Here is a 17,333-nt window from a genome sequence, read left to right as displayed (position 1 = left end):
AATGTTAAAAACTTACCTGAAAATGTCAACTCTGTCCTTTTTCTTTCAATGCTTGTAAAAGCATAAAATCAAATTTCAGCAAACACAATAACCACTTCTTGTTAACTTTATTCCTACTTGTTACCACAATGAAATGAAGCTAAATTCAATTAATATGTAAAAGATTCAAATCCTTTACATATTCCCTCATTTAATTACTCTCCCTATTTGGAAGAAGAGGAAACTAAGGCACAAAATGATTAAGTAACTTGCAGGTTACTCAGGTTACGGGGTAACAAAACTAGGAAGTGGTGGAGCCATGATTTGAACCCTATACCTCCAAGATAACAAACAAATTAAAAAAGGAATGGAGTGTTCAAGGAGTGTTAAAAAAAATTACAAAACAGTTTGCAAAACAAGAGTGTTGTGAACGAGAACGAAAATTTTAAACTATATATACATGTAGATGTGAATGTAAATTACACAAATTTTACCCCTAGACAAGTACTTTGTTGTTCTAATATTTGATTACGGTCAAACACTCCTAACTACATCAAATCGTAGTGGCAGATTACCAAGTAAATAATTTACCGTCACCGTCCGGACATTGTATTTTACAAGCTACATAAAATACATTGTAATTTAAAACATGGAAGGGGGTGGTGAGGTAAGCCGAGCAATAGTTTAAGGAAAACTACTTTCTCTACCAGTCGTTTATTAGAAAAGGGAGTACGTAGGTCGGGGAACCAGGGTAAGACAAGGTAAGATGACAATCACACAGCCTTAACCCCACCTCCCAAAAAAGTAACAGTGGGTCAGCACCTGAACCGACTGGAGAACTGGCCCACTGGGATCTCGTGAGGGGATGACAGGAGACCCTGGCAGAGGGGGAGGGGTGGCGATGACAGGAGAGGGGGCGGTAGAGAGATGGCATGCCACCCATCTCCGAAAAAGGGGAGAATACGGGGGGCAAGGGGCGGAGAAGGGAAGGCAGGAAATGTTGCCAGAGATTCCAAATGAGGTGAGAAGGAACTGGGTAGGAAACCCAAGAAGGCGGGACCCTCGGGCAGAGAGGGGGGTCTGTTCGGAGCAGAGGAGGCATGTCAGTACACAGCCTTCCTGCCAGCTGACCCTCCTTCCCTCTAGTCCCTCTACCCCTGACAAACTCTCACTTTCTCAGCAACCCTAAACCCGCGGGTCATCCCAGTCCCGCTCCCTGCCCCCCACCCCAAGCCGGATAGGTGGAGAAGGGAGCTTCACTCTCTCTCCTTGTTGGTCTGGGGGAGCGAACACCGGACACAGCCCTGATTCGAGAACAAGAAGGGCAGGAGACGCAAGGAGGCCCAGGACCCGGGTGACAAGTCCGGGCGGCCGACGGGAGCCTCACCTGACAGAAGCGTCGGCAGTAATCCCGACTGCTGATCCCAAAGCCGCCGACACCGCAGCTGCCGCCGCCAGCGCCACCTCTACCGTCGCCCGCAGCTCTAAACCCAACAGGGCCTGGCGGGGACTCCACAATGGCCACGAGCTCTTCTCCGAGGCGTTCGGCCTCTTGATCGCTCTCTTCCTCCGCCATGAGGCTCTCGCCGCCCAGCGCGTACCAGCCCCTACGCCGCCGCCGCTGTAGCTGCCTCGGCTAACCTCCTCCTCCTCTAGTTCCCTCCCCCTTCCCTCCGCCCCAGCCGGACAGGGGCCTCTCGGCTGGCTCTACTTCCGGCTCCGCCCACCCACGCCCCCAGTTTTCATTGGAGAAGTCTAGCCGCCAATCATACACATGCCCACCCTTCCATTCCCATTGGCCAAATCAGCCGTCGGTTTGATAGACTCGCGGTCTGTTGGTCAATGCTGCTCGGCGGTTGCTGGGGACCGCCTACGAGCTTTGCCGTAGGCGGCGCAAGAGGACGGGGCGCGGCGGGGGACACGGCGGCCGCCGCGGGGCTCGATCGGGCAACGGCGACGACGGCGGCGGCGGCGGCGACGGGTCTTCCTCCTCCCTCACCCCCTTGCTCCTTTTTTTCTTCCTCCTCCTTTCCTTTTCGGCCGGGTCTCGTCCACTTCCCCTAACGGCGGCCCCGATCCTACGGTACCGAGGAGCTAGGGAGGCCGAGGGTGGGCCCGGCCGTTAGTGCGGGCTTTGGGCCCGGGGCCTTCCGTCCTGAAGCGGGAGCCGGGGGCGGGGCCGGGGCGCCGTTGTCGGCGGGAGGAAGAGGGAGGAGACGGGAAGCCTGACAGCAGACGCCTCCGCCAGGCGCCTGCCGCCGCCTCCCCTGAGACTGCCGCCAACTCTGCTGTCGAGTTCTCAGGCCCACGGCCGGCAGCTGGGTCTCGGCCCTGCCCAGCTAGCGGGGCAGGGGTTGTGGGGCGCCAGCGTGCTGAGCTGGGCGCGGGAGGAGGGAGTCTAGACGCCGGGAACGTCCCGCGCCCCGCCTTTCCCTCCCCCTCCCGAACCCTGGGGCCTGGGGCGCGCGAGAGGTGCAAAGCGGGGCGGACAACTGAGAAAGGACTGGGTTGAGTGTTGAGGTAAACGTCGGAACCCGGATTTGTTGTGTGGAGTTAACCTAAAGGGAGCGGTTTTAAAGACACCTCCGTGGTGGCTGTGTCGTTCTTACTCGTCTTTTTATCTACCCTTCGTTCCCTCCCCCTCCCCCATTTTTTTCTTTCCATTTGTTTTTCATGTTTTACAGTAAAGGCATGACTTCCCGGCACCGCAGGGAAAATAGGGTGCAAGCCCAGAAACTATTTCCCCATCACCACTTGTTGAAAAACTGATTTGAAGGCATCTCCGGGTGTGAACAAACGAAAGTGCCAGGATTTCAAGCGTCTTTGGGTTTGCGCTGGAGACCCTTCACTACTGAGTATCAAGACGAAGAAAACTGGAAACTGATCGGGTAAACACTTAAAACTTGAAAACTTCCGAGGTGTATTTCGATCTAGTAAATAATTTGCTGCTTCGTTTTTGGTGACTAATTCCTGCTCTTAACTTTTTAACTTCCTCGTTTAAAATATTTTGACCTTCTGTTGAAAACACTTTTGTTACTCCTGTCTCCGTAAAGTCGAGCATCCTCTACTGGGTGGATATTTGCCTCTGCAGTAACACAGATTTTTGGAAGTTGCAGGACCTTGGAATGTATAGGCCTTTCACATTAGCACAAATGATTGAGCATTTTATGCTTCAGAGAATAATGAACATGTTTATTGTTTTAAAGTTTGAAATCTAAATATTTAAAGAGAGACGACTTTCACATCGAAAGATTTAGGTATTCCTGGGCACAGATATTTTAATGTTTCTCGTAACTAGCTTAGAACAAAACAATCATAATTTTGACTGATTCTGCTATAGGAGTAAAAAATTCATACCATTGAGTGAAAGTACAAGCATGTGTAGTGTTAATTCGTTGCTGACAATTTGGGGGGCAGGAATCATACCTGTCTTGTCTGCTATTGAAAACCTATAGCCTGGGTGGCTCAGTGGGTTAAGCCGCTGCCTTCGCTCAGGTCATGCTCTCAGGGTCCTGGGATCGAGTCCCGCATTGGGCTTTCTGCTTGGCAGGGAGCCTGCTTCCTCCTCTCTCTCTCTGCCTCTCTGCCTACTTGTGATCTCTCTCTCTGTCAAATAAATAAATAAAATGTTCAAAAAAAAGGAAAACCTATAGCCTAATACAGTATTTGGCACATGAGAGTCAAGCACTGAACAATTTGTTAATGAAAAGAAAATACAATTGAAATGTATTTAAACTTTATCATACTTTGCAGAATTTCTGTGAAACATTAAGTCTGTCTCTGAGGTTACGTCCACAGGTGTCTTAACACATTGGCAATTTAGAGTTCTTTTGAGAGAGATTTCCTATAACCCAATTATGAATTCTCTAGTTTGGGTTGAAAGAATACTCCATTATTGCTGATTACACTTTTAAAGCATTGTTGTTGAGAATGTACTTGGGAATTTTTCTCTAACATATTTATAGAGAACAGCATTCCATCTTGAATTATATCAAATTCATTTTAATTTCATATACAGAGGCTAATGTGAGAGCTTAGCCCAAAGGCACAGCTCCAGAGAACAAATGGTTGTCACTGACAACATTTGTTGAGTATCTCAAGTTTTCAATGTTCATAATGTAAGGTCATGATTTTGGCAAAGATCATAGAAATTTGTTATTAGGGTAAATTAAGAAATTATTAAGCTGCTTCTGAGTTAAATACTTGGAAAAATAGTAAACATAATCATTTACTTTTTCCATCAACAAATTGTGATTGAGCGCCTATCATATATACTAGGCACTGTGTTAACTTCTTAGATTTGTTCTAATTTACTAGTTAATAAAATAAAATAAATAATTAACAAATGTATTAGCCTTTGATGAAAAAAAGGGAAAAGTTAGAAAAAGTACTTTGCATATGTTGATTATCATGCTTGGGAAAACTCAGTGAAGGCATATATACATAAAAAAATGACTGACTTTGAACTCTATACCTTGGCTTTAATATTTAATGTGATTGTTGCTGCTTTTTAATTGCAGTTGGTCTGTGTTCTTTTTCAGTTTTTGCTTTTTTTCTTCTCAGAACAAATCTTCATATAGAATTAGGCTAGTTTAGTGGCCCACCTGTTTGAACTAACTTTGTACCCAGTTGCCTATAATTGTGTTCCTAAAATCAGTTGCCCTAGAACTGTGAAGGTAAAATCTTTTAAATTTCAATACACATCTAAATTGAAGAGAATAATATAATACCCTAAATATTGACATCAGGTTAGGTTTTCCTAAAAGAGAGTGACATTGGAGTTAGTTGGAATTCATTTTTCATAGTTCTAATTTATTTGAATTTCATCAAATTCAAGGAATGGACCTAGTTGTTACTAGTAACTAGTTACTGGTACTAATAACGAGTACCTTACATATTTCAAGTTAGTTAAGACTTAATGGACAAAATTTGAATTAAGTTTTCTGATGTCTTTAAATCTTGAAATGTTTATACCTGTTTGGTTTGTTTTTTTTTTTTTTTAATTACTTCCCAAATGAACTATTGTTCTAACACTTACTTTTGTTTCTCTTGTCTTGAAAGAACCTTATTCAGAGTCAGAATGGAAAGATTTGTAGTGACAGCACCACCTGCCCGAAACCGTTCTAAGACTGCTTTGTATGTGACTCCCCTGGATCGAGTCACTGAGTTTGGAGGTGAGCTGCACGAAGATGGAGGAAAACTCTTCTGCACTTCTTGCAATGTGGTTCTGAATCATGTTCGCAAGTCTGCCATTAGTGACCACCTTAAGTCAAAGACTCACACCAAGAGGAAGGCAGAATTTGAAGAGCAGAATGTAAGAAAGAAGCAGAGGCCCCTAACTGCATCCCTTCAGTGCAACAGTACTGCGCAAACAGAGAAAGTCAGTGTTATCCAGGACTTTGTGAAAATGTGCCTGGAAGCCAACATCCCACTTGAGAAGGCTGATCACCCAGCAGTCCGTGCTTTCCTGTCTCGCCACGTAAAGAATGGAGGCTCCATACCTAAGTCAGACCAGCTGAGGAGAGCATATCTGCCTGATGGATATGAGAATGAGAATCAACTCCTCAACTCACAAGATTGTTGACAAGGAGGTTACCACCATTGTGATCAAGATAAATGTGGAGTATTAAAGTTATGTGTTGATTGTGTGGTTCATTTTTATATTTATTTCATTTAAAATCATGTGATGCAGAATAGTTTTGCAATGTGTATATAGTTGCAGGCAAAAAAAAAGACAAAAAAAACAAAAAAAAAAAAAAAAGAAAAAAAAAACCTCACTGCAAAACTTGTTAATTTTAGTCACCAATGGTGTAAAGCAAAACTTAGGGTTTAGAGTGTGCTAGGATACCTGAAACCTGATGGTTATCTTTAAAATTGATGGTTTTTCTCCTGAAATGTTTGTGCATGGAAGAACTGCCCTGCTTTTTTACCCTGTTGCCATATATGATTATTCCTTGTGAGATTACTTAACTACTTGGATTGAACACTAGCCTAGGAAATTGAAGCTGCTGCCAGGCAACACCACTCACAGTAACTTAAAGGAATTATTTCTGATTAGAGGATCCTCTTCAAAAAGGAAGGGATGGTGGGAAACTGTTCTTATATCTTCAGATCCCTTGAAGAAATGACTGTCTTTATTTCAAACTATGCGTGTATATGATGTAGTTACCTATCTATCCTTCAGTTCCTCACTGTCTTTTTTCACCTTTTTTAAGGGTTATTGTATTTAGTAGCAGCTTCAAGTGACCAAAAGACTAAAATCTTTCTTTCAGTGTCGGTGCCAAAAGCCCTGGGGAATTTTGCAGTGACATGATTTTAGTCTCTTACTATAAACAAATTTTGAACCATAACTTTTTTCAAGCATCCTCTTGAATTTGCAAGCTTTTTTTTTTTTTTTAATGTCTTGGTGTTAAAAGATTTCAAGATTGGCATTTTAATTTAAACAGACATTTTATGATTGAGTTTCCTGTTTTTACAGAAAACTAGTAATTATTTTTTGGCTGACATCAGATAATAAGGAAATTACTTTCTATACATTAATTTTTTCATATGATTTATAAGGCTTTAGATAAATAGACTAGAAATAAGTTTACTTATTTTCACTTTTATGTGCTTTGCCTCTGGTGGTACAAGGTTTTTAAACATGGATGGTAAACAATTGTCCAGAAAGACTGGCAAGATTTTTGTAGTGGAGATCTGGCAGTATCCTGCATAACTGTTTGGGTGAGGAAATAATCAGTTCTGTTAAAGGTCAACCATGTTCAGGAAATGATCTCTGTGTGAACCTCACTGTCCTGTAAGGTCATCAAAGTAGCTTAGCCCAGTTATGTACTCTCCCATTGGAGACCCAAATTCTATTTTTAAAAACTAAACAGCTGAAGACTTGGACTAGAGCTTTAAAAAAGAATCTTAAATTCCTTGAAAACATTCAAGTTTAAAATACTTATAAAATATATTTCTATTACAAAGCAGTGACATGAATGCCCTATGTGACTTGGAATTTTCTTTGAGGTCATTTTACCACAAATCTTCATTTAAAAAAAAGCCAAAGTGAGTAAAAAGGTTATATTTTTTAGAAACAGCTTCCCATGTCTGTTTCTTTTACAGACTTTTAAGTTCCTAGTTCAGGTTGTTAAAATGCCCATCTGATTTTTAGATTTTTATGTGGGTTTTGTTTTTATTTTAAAATAAGCCTGCCACCAAAAAAAAAAAATTGCTTGTCAAAATTCGAACTACGAGTTTTTCCTCATGTTTAGTTATGTAAAGTAGCACAATAAATGCCTGGAGTAGTGCTGTCATTGCTAAAGCACATATATGAGACCAGCAGCAAAACATAACCAAAATGTACTGTGCTTTTACTTTCCCTAGTAAAGAATTTGCAGGCAACCATGTTTAATTTGAATTATCTAAGATGGTAGAAGATGTAAGAAGCTAGGAAAATAATTGAGTTTTATAGCATTTTTCAGAATACAAAAATAAGGTTAGATATACAATCATTCTAATTTTTCAAAATCCCATGTGATTCAGACTGTTCCCTATTTCAATATTAATTTGCACTAACAACAAACACCCAGTGGCAGACCAGTTTTGAGTAGTCCTAACCAGTAAACTGGATGACGTTGCACAAGAAAAGCCAATAATTCATATTTGAGTTTCTAGTAGTTATTACTGATTTGATGATCATTTAGGTCCCATATGTCTTAATGTATTTCTCCAGGCTCCTAACTATTCCCACATACACTTTATCTAGGGGCATAATCCAACCTCCTGTTAGGATTATATCATGTCCTTAGAAGCATTTCCATCCTGTTGTGGAGGTTTAATATGTTTGTTTACTGATTATGAAACTTTTTGTTCCCTGAAACTGGTTAACTTTGTCTCATAGTTAAATAGATAAGGCAGAATGATTGTTTTAGCCTGCTCAAACTGGTACAAATCCGTGAAACCATGGCTGGCATATGTTGGATAACAAATGAAAATGTCTAAGGCGTATGCTGCTGTGGAGTTGTAGTGGACATGTGTACAGAAACTTTCAATCTTAACTATATAGTGTTAGTGTGATGCTATACTATTGGAAAAATAGCAATTTTTTCTATTTTATAAGTTGTATGCATAAACATAAGGTTTGTAATGTTTCATTTATAAACTGCCTTCAACACATGCTTACCTGTTAATAGTGTTTTCTTGAAGTATGGTAGTATGTCTTCCAGAATTTCACTATATGCTTACAGTAAATAGTTAACTAGCTTGTTGAAATGTTAAATTCCTTGTTTTGTTTTGTTTTGTTTAATAATGTGGGGCATATAGCAAGCCTGAAGGACATTGTAATCATTTCTTACAGGGTGAAAATTTAGAAAGATTGTGTATGAGAACCTAAATAGTTATTTTATTCATTATCATCTTTAAGACTTTTTTTTTTTTTAAACAAATGCTACTTCCAGTTAATGCATTTGGCCCTACTGAATTTTGGGGGACCAGAAAACTTTAAAGAAAAAGCTCTGCATCTTACAATTGTAACCAATGAGTATCGGCTTGGGATTGTTGTGAAGTATTCATTGCTTAAAAACTATTGTAACAGTTGGCAAGATCTCCAAGCAGAAAGTTCCATGTTAAAACTTTTGCCTGAAAGAATTTGTATGTGAATGTTAATGGAAAACACATTTAAACAAAATAAAATTTAAAGTGGCCCAAAACGAAAGCCACAACATTTCGTCATTTGGTGCTTAGTCTTTGTGAGGGCTCTCTGTGGTTTGACTTGCCCCAACTGCCTTTAAATGAGTACCGATCACCTTAAAACATATTCATTAAATAGAAGATCCATCCTCTAATTTCATTGAAAATCTTAAATTGCTTTAGTTTCTGGTCAGCACTGATTAACTTGTGAATAGCGAAGTAGCTGCCCTAAACCATTTATCTCAATCCATACTATCCTAGACTTGGAAGGTAAATAGAACTCTTACCTAGTGATATTCTACTTGTATCCAGAACACTGTATTGATTAAAATTTACTATGTTTATTTTTGTATTCCCATGCTTACCTTTTTTTTTTTTTTGCTCACGCATGTATCCTTAGTATAAATGTGTCACTTTTAAAGTTTTGTCTCTGTGACTTTCAGAAATAAATTTCAAAAAAATTGTTCAAAGTTTTTGAAAGTACATTTTGTGAGTCAGTAACATTTGTATTTTTTAAATTACATAATCTCTGCACCCAACGTGGGGCTCAAACTCATGACCCCAAGATCAGGAGTCCCATGCTTTACCAACTGAGCCAGCCAAACGTCCTGTATTTTATTTTTTAAAGTAACATATATTTCATAGTTCCAAAATACCAATATTGAATTTCACTATTTGAGTTTCATTTTTCAACTATATATATCACGATAGGATTCTTAGACCTTATGGACAATGTAAAAGCATATATTTTGTCAAATCAGATACACATTATGGCTACAAATAGCTCTTTTTCCTTAAAAACCACATAGGTGATATAGTTAAATTGACCTAATAAATGCTTTTAATTGGAAACATTTTAATTTTCTACTTCTAGAAATATTTATGAAAGACCAGGGCCTAATTTGTACTTCATATGTTTTATTGGGTTTTTCAAAGATTTGCTATATACTTATTCACTACTGGGGGTGAAAAAAATGCAAAGAAGTTGAAAATTGTCTTGCCTTCTACTATTTTTAAATAGTTTTAAGGACACATATTTCTCCTATTCACTTCTGTCTGACAAAAAATTAATGAATTTATAAAGTATTTAACTATAATTCCTGGGACTAAAATGGTAGAAAGAACCTTAAAAAATCAGTCAATACTTCTGCTTACAGTTTAATAAAGAAACCATCAAAGGCCTATCTTTACTTTTCCTAAAGAATCTCATCAAAACTTATTAAATGCAAACAAATGGAAAATATGTTCCTCTAGGTCTCTTAACTTCCTATTTTTTTCTGTCTATGTGTAAGTCAAGCTGCATTATGTACCTGTAATAGAGTATGTCATGATGCAAAGATGCTCCTGGGATCAGAGTAACCAACCTAGCCCTGTGAAAGCTAAAACTAGGTGGTAGAAAAGGACTACTTGTGATCTGGTGCATTTGATAATGCAGGGCATGATTTCCATCTGACTCCTTCTCAGTATGTTACTTGCTTTCAATTGTTTTATATGCATACTCTGTACAGTGAATGTCTCTTACCTCTCTTCATTTAAATGTTGGAATCAGATCATTTAAAAGCCCATGTCCTTAAGTTCTTAGTTAAATTTGCATAATATGCAATCAACTAGTTTTATTGAGTCCCTCCCTATCCTATACCTAATTTTACCCTCGCTACTGGGGACACATCAGAGAAAATAAATTTATACCTTCAAGGAGCATACATTCTAGTGATAATACAGTCTCATAATTCATTGTCATTAACACTGTGATGGGGTGGAGGGACCATATTGTTCTGTTTTCTAAGCAGCTCCTTTAAGCATTTGTCATAAGACTAGTTAGCCAAACCGTTATCATTGGTTTGTTCTGATTCTCAAAGTCTTATTTTGTACAAGAAGAGCAGTAAAAATTGAAAATTTGTGGACGAAATGGTCTGCATATCCTTTGAAAATCTGGTAGTTTTTGCAATCCATACAATTGAAAATATGTGATACATATTTTCAGATTAAAATCTATTAAGCAATGGAATTAACCAAGTTAAATACCTGTAAAATACAAAACTGCCACACATTTTAATGCAATATGTGTGGGAAATCAAGAGCTCCATTGAATACTGGTATCGATACTCAAAGGTGTACCTAACCACATATTAACAAATGATTATCATAATCCAGTCCCTTCAGCTGGTATGTATATTAGATGACAGATTCTCCAAACTTCTTTTTAAGCATCATATGAATCAATGTGTAATGGAAGATACTATTTTTATATTCATTCGTTTTTCCTCTCTGATTTTTTTCTAACATTGCTCATGTACCAATTCAATGATGATAATAATTGAAGGAATTCTTTTTGATCTAGCAAATTCCACTTTTATGAATATATCCTATGGAACAAATAGCTGATATGTAAAGATATATGAAAAGGAAGTTCATTTTAATATTATAATAGTAACAAATGCAAATACTATAAATGTCCAGCAAGAGGGGAAAAAAATCATGACATATCTTTTTACAGAGCTATTCAAGTGATATAAAAGTACGGATCAGAAGAGATATCTATAATATTAACTAAGTAAAAACAATTATAAAGTGTACTTTTTCACTTTTAAGAAAAAAAAAACACGGCTGTAGAAGTGCGCTATATATGAGTTGGTCAGCATCCACCATATGCCAAGATTACTAACGTGGTGATACTGAACCCAGTGAGAGAGAATACTTGCTTTTTGTACATCCTTGTGTATTGACTGACTTACAACAAGCAAAGTTATCTTTGTCACACACTTAAATGTGTGTAGAAATATGAAGTGAACTGTTATTGAAACCTGCAAACACAATAGTTATATCCAACTTTAAAGAATAGCAATATGGGCACCTTGGTGGCTCAGTGGGTTGAGGCCTCTGCCTTTGGCGGGGGTCATGGTCCCGGGGTCCTGGGATCGAGCCCCATGTGTCAGGCTCTCTGCTCAGTGGGGAGCCTGCTTCCCTTTCTCTTTCTCTGCCTGCCTGTCTGCCTGCTTGTGATCTCTTGTCTGTTGAATAAATAAATAAAATATTTTTTAAAAAAAGAATAGCAATATCACATGATTATTAATGAGAATATTGAAAAAATATTTTAAAACACCTTATTTTTGTTCAATTCTTTAAAATTTCCTGTCATAAAATTTTGTTGCATATTTACAAAGTTAAGTCATCTTTCTTTTTCCCAAGTTATTCATTACTATGTATGTTCTGGGGAAGTTAATTTCAAAGCTACAACTCTAATATCCCTCTATTTTTCTTTTATAAATAGCCTAAACTTTCTAGTTGTTCACAAAAGTTGTATACATTAATCCACTGTGTTTCAATAATGCCTATAATAAACATTAATTTAATCACTGCTAAAACCCATCAATGTGTTTCAAAATCTGTCAGTTAATGGGAATAAGAGGAGTGTCATAATATATCATCAGGTAGTTCTTTATAATTTATAATGTCTGTGAAACGCTTTTTCTGTTTCAGAAAACCAGCACTAAATCAGGATTGAAACTCTATTTCTGGTAATTTATCTCTATTCCTCTCCATGAATGTAGTTATTCTGGAATTCAGAGTCTTTGGAAAACCCTTTCTAACAGCGTATTGCCTAGCATCCCCTTGCTTATTGGCGCAATAGTGATTTCTTTACTATTTAGTATCACAGTTGCATAGAATAATCAAGGTGCAATCTTTCCTTATACCAATGGTCATCTGTTCTTAATCTCTCTTTCCTTCTTTCTTCTCTAATGCTTCTTCATTTCTTCCTCTTGTAGATTCTTAATGCAGCATCTTTGGCTAACACAAAATATTATCAACTCACTGACATCACAAGAGTCACAAGTAGGAAATTCATGTCTACAATTCATGTAGTTATTAATCCACACTTTTTAGGTATCCCCAGAAAATGCAGCAGATTTTTGTAATTCAAATTGCAAATACTGGGGTGCCTGGCTGGCTCACTCAGTAGACCACATGACTCTTGATCTCAGGGTTGTGAGCAGAAGCCCCACATTGGGTGGAGATTATAAATAAATACTAAATAAATAAATAAATAATGGTTAAAATGGTAAATTTTTTTAAAAAAAAGCATATACTGCCAAAATGCTGCAACCAGTATCCTGGTATGTATCCTCATAGAGCTATACATAAAAATGACTAAATTCTACATTTCTATAGGTTTTACAATAAAATTCCCTGCCTTTGCAATTAACCTTAAGTTAATTGCAAACTTAACTAAGTTAAGTTAAACAAACTTAACTTAAACTCATTAAGTATATGTAAATGTGCCCATCTCGTTGACTTTTGTGTTTGTTAACTTGTATCAACAATGAAGCTAATAATATAAATATCTGATGAATCTAATTGTTTTCTTGGGACTGTAGGTAGAGTATCAAACATCATACCACATCTGGGAAAGACATGAATATGTTTTCAAATTATAATCGGCATATTTTGGTATATTCTTTGCTTCTGTATTGTTCTTTTGAAATTTATTATCTTCTTCAAAATAACACATACATATAGATTTAAAAATCCAATAATGTAAGTGATTTATAATCAGTATCCCTGCCTCACCCTCTCACCCTTTCCTATTCTTCAATTCTCCTATCACCTACCTGGAACTCTTTTACCTATTTCTTCTTCTACTGTCAGTATAATATGCTTATGCTACAATTTTGATTTATCAATTTTAGACATGATGTTTAAAAATGAACATTTTGTTGTTTTCCACTATCATCATTCCGCACTTTCTCTCACCATAAGATTTTTATGTAGCTAAAATTAACAAAAAATGTTTCTATTTTTATAGGCCATGTAAATGACTCTTCACCACTGAACTGAATAGGGTACTGTATTTCCTTTCTCAAACAATTTTTTAAAATTTTTATTTATTTGACAGAGAGAGGGGCAGCGAGAGATGGAATACAAGCTGGGCAGTGGGAGAGAGAGAAACAGGCTTCCTGCTGAGCAGGGAGCTTGATGCAGGGCTCGATCCCAGGAGCCTGCGCCAAAGGCAGAGGCTCAATGACTGAGCCACCCAGGCACCCAGACAATTTTTTGTAAGAATTTTTTATCATTTTATATCATTTTTTATTTTGCTTATGTTCCTTTTTTTCTCAAATGCACCAAGAGATATGGCGAATACCTATATACCTATTTATAGCAGATACCTTTATAATGTAAAAACATGTCAACTAAACTGTTAATCCTATTTATTTTCCCAGAGACCTTTCTTCTCAGCCTTTTTCCCCCTGCTCAAATTTGAATCTGTTTCTTTTTCTTTTTTTCTTAGTTCAAAAACAGTGGTCATCCTGAGATGTCTCTGCTTTGCTGCTTGTCTGGCTAGATCCTTCCTTTCTTGCAGTTCACAATCTATGCTTTGCATAATCCATTTCTTGGTTTAAGCATGATGATCCAAAAGCTTCTCAAGAAAGAATGTATAGAAGATTTGTTTCTTGATATGTTGTGTAACTACAAATAGCTTCATCATTGCCTCACAATTAAAATTTTGGCTAAGAAGATTGAAAATAATTTTCTTTGAAAATTATTGAAGTCATTGGTTCATTGTCTTTTATCATCTATTGTTATATTAATAAGTTTAGAGCTTTTTTAAACTTGTTTCCTAGTTTATAAGGTAGTGTTATATTATTTTTAGATTGTAAATAGTTATTTCCAGAAAAGCAGTAAGGAGACATCCTGGGATGACTACTGTTTTGGACCTAGAGAAACAGGTTGAAAGGGGAGCAAGAGGAAGAAGGGTTGAGAAGGAAGGTCTCCGGGGAAATAAACGGAATATACATATATTATATTTCACATATAAATCATGTATATGTATTTTCATATATTCATATGTGTTTCATTTTATATTTCGTATTATATTTATATTATTTCTTTGATAATCTACTCTCCTTCATTTATTCTACCGTGCTTTTGATTTCTAAGACCTCTTTCCTTTTTTGTAAACATTTACTTTTCATCGCATCTCATTATAAATTTATGATTGCAGGGGCTCCTCCTAGCTGGTTCAGTTGGTAGAGCATATGACTCTTGATCTTGGAGTTAGGCATTTGAATCTCGGATTATGGGTAGAGTTTATTTTAAAAAAGAAAAAAAGAAATTTATGATTGCTGTATCTTATCCCTCTAGGTTTCTTAATTATAATTTTTTTAGAAGCTTTCCTCTGACCCTGCATTTGGTCTCTTTCCTCCAGGCCTTTCTGTTTCTGACTGTTTCAATCTGTCTCTTCCTTATTGGAAACATTATTTAGGTATCCAGTGATTCCAGGATGGTTGTTCATATTTAAGAACGAAAGAGCTGGGGCGCCTGGGTGGCTCAGTGGGTTAGGCCGCTGCCTTCGGCTCAGGTCATGATCTCAGGGTCTGGGATCGAGTCCCGCATCGGGCTCTCTGCTCGGCAGGGAGCCTGCTTCCCCCCTCTCTCTCTGCCTGCCTCTCTATCTACTTGTGATTTCTCTCTGTCAAAAAAAAAAAAAAAAAATCTTTAAAAGAACGAAAGAGCTGATTGCAATCTCTGTATGCATGGATGAGACTTGACAACAGGTAGAATAATCAGAAGCAAAACACAGTCTTTGAAGAATTCCAAATGTCTGTTTCTTAAAATCTTTTATCTAGATGGTTTCAATTTTTTCAAACGCACAGGGAGAGAGGTGACAAAGATGTGTATAGAATACCCAATTATTGGGATTCTGAGAACAGGATGAAAAAGGGAACTATTATGGGTTGAATTATGTACCCCCAAATTCAAGTGTTGAAGTCTAAACCCCCAGTATCTCAGAATATGATCTTATTTGGAAATAGGATCACTGCAGATATAGCTCCTTAAGATAAGGTCATACTAGAATAGGATGAACCCCAATTCAATATGACAGTCCCTTGTGAAAAGGGGAAATCTGAATACAGACATGCCCTCACAGGAAGAATGCCACATGAAGATAAAGACAGATTGAAGTGATGCAGCAGAAACCAAGGAACATCAAATATCACCAGCAAACCACCAGAGGCTAGGAGAGAGAGGAACAGATTCTCCCTCACAGCACTCAGATGGACCAATCCTGCCTCCATTTTGATTCTTGGACTTTTAGCCTATAGAGCTGGGAGACAATACATTTCTGCTATTTAAGCCACTGACTTGTGGTTTGCTGTACTTCATTACAGCATCACGAGGAAACCGATACAGGAGTTTATGGTTCAATATGTAATAATTCTTTTAATCCAATGTTGTTAGCCCCTTGCCTCACTACTACCCTCTATTTGACTGGCTTTCCTAAATCTAGAGTTTCTTAGGCTCACATTTTCCAGAGAATAACCTTCTGGTCCTTTGATAGTGAGGGGTTGGAGATGTGTGAGTGGGGAAATGGTTACCTACGTGTGGGGTCTAGGGAAGTGGGCCGGCAGCATGCTGAGAGCCTCATTTCAGCTTGTAAGTGGTGAGTCTCTGAGAGGTTCCACAGAGTGAAGGACTTGTGCATGCCCTCTACCCCAGGAAGTCACTTATTACCCACCCAACCACACTCTATCTTTTAAAAGCTGGCATGCATGGGTACATGGGTAGCTCAGTCGGTTAAGAGTCCTATTCTTGATTTTGGCTCAGGTCATGATCTCAGGGTTGTGAGATTGAGCTCCATGCTGGGTGTAGAGCCTGCTTAAGATTCTCTCTCTCTCTTTCCTCTGCCCACTCCCCACCAAATCCCTCTCCCTTCCTCTCTAAAAAAATAAATAAATAAAATTGGCAAAATTTACCATATAGTATTATGTGTCCTTCTGTTTCATTTGTTCTTGTGTTTTATATATATGTGCGCGCACACACACACACACACACTCACACACACTTTAATTTATGCATTTTTATTTTAGTGAAGTTTTAGGAGACAAAGAAAGTAAAAACATCCTAATCCACATTCTTTTAAATAAAGACTCAGACAAGGATTTTCTTAAAAACAAGTATTTCTTGATTTTTTTTTTTGTATTTCTTGATTTTTAAAAAATATATATTTTTGGGGTGCCTGGGTGGCTCAGGGGTTAAAGCCTCTGCCTTCGGCTCAGGTCATGATCCCGGAGTCCTGGGATTGCGCCCCATAATCAGGCTCTCTGCTCAGTGGGGAGCCTGCCTCCCTCTCTCTGCCTGCCTCTCTTCCTACTTGTGATCTCTCTCTGTGTTAAATACATAAATAAAATCTTTAAAATTATATATATATATATATATATATATATATATATATATATATATATAATGTTCTTGCAAGAGACAGTGACAGAGATAGCAAGAGAGAGCACAAGCAGAGGGTGTTGCAGGCAGAGGGAGAAGCAGACTCCCCATGGAGCAAGGAGCCTGATATGGGACTTGATCCCAGGACGCTGAGATCATGACCTGAGCCAAAGGCAGATGCTTAACTGACTGAGCCACCCAGGGGCCCCTTAAAAATATTTTTACTTACTTTTTTAAAGTAAGATGTACACCCAGTGTGGGGCTTAAACTCACAACTGTAAGGTCAGGCATTGCACGCAGCAGTACCTAATGAGCCAGCCAGGCACCCCACTAATTGACCATTTTTAACCAGAAGTCTTTTGTTTCTCGTCTCAATATGTGACATTTAAACATCAAAGACAAGAGAATGGATAGATATAACAAGCCAAACACATATATTTGCTTCCCTTTAAGTCTCAAAT

The 17,333-nt window shown here is 38.2% G+C and overlaps 2 protein-coding genes across 2 annotated transcripts in view; one reads left to right on the top strand and one right to left on the bottom strand.

The window, feature by feature from the left end:
- ZNF654 (zinc finger protein 654) overlaps positions 1 to 1,783 on the bottom strand; it is an 80,594-nt gene extending 78,811 nt beyond the window's left edge. The window contains exon 1 of the mRNA XM_013048681.2: positions 1,367 to 1,783. Coding sequence (XP_012904135.1) covers positions 1,367 to 1,555 — 189 coding nt within the window. The 5' untranslated portion in view covers positions 1,556 to 1,783. The remainder of the gene's footprint in view (positions 1 to 1,366) is intronic.
- A 132-nt stretch (positions 1,784 to 1,915) lies between these two features.
- On the top strand, positions 1,916 to 8,689 carry CGGBP1 (CGG triplet repeat binding protein 1). The gene is made up of 3 exons (XM_004777950.3): positions 1,916 to 2,062; positions 2,664 to 2,867; positions 5,041 to 8,689. Exon 3 carries the CDS (start codon positions 5,060 to 5,062, stop codon positions 5,561 to 5,563), a length of 504 nt encoding a protein of 167 aa, XP_004778007.1. The 5' UTR covers positions 1,916 to 2,062; positions 2,664 to 2,867; positions 5,041 to 5,059; the 3' UTR covers positions 5,564 to 8,689.
- Positions 8,690 to 17,333: the final 8,644 nt, after the last annotated feature.

This window comes from Mustela putorius, unplaced genomic scaffold (assembly GCF_011764305.1).
Source record: "Mustela putorius furo isolate JIRA1106 unplaced genomic scaffold, ASM1176430v1.1 tig00003834_pilon_pilon_pilon, whole genome shotgun sequence".
Taxonomy (NCBI): Eukaryota; Metazoa; Chordata; class Mammalia; order Carnivora; family Mustelidae; genus Mustela; species Mustela putorius.
Note: the sequence above shows the minus strand (reverse complement) of the source record. Positions and strands in the feature narration are given on the sequence as shown.

What these genes read in the sequence shown, in the direction of transcription:
- CGGBP1 (XM_004777950.3), top strand. Translation starts at nt 5,060, where the DNA reads ATGGAAAGATTTGTAGTGACAGCACCACCTGCCCGAAACCGTTCTAAG.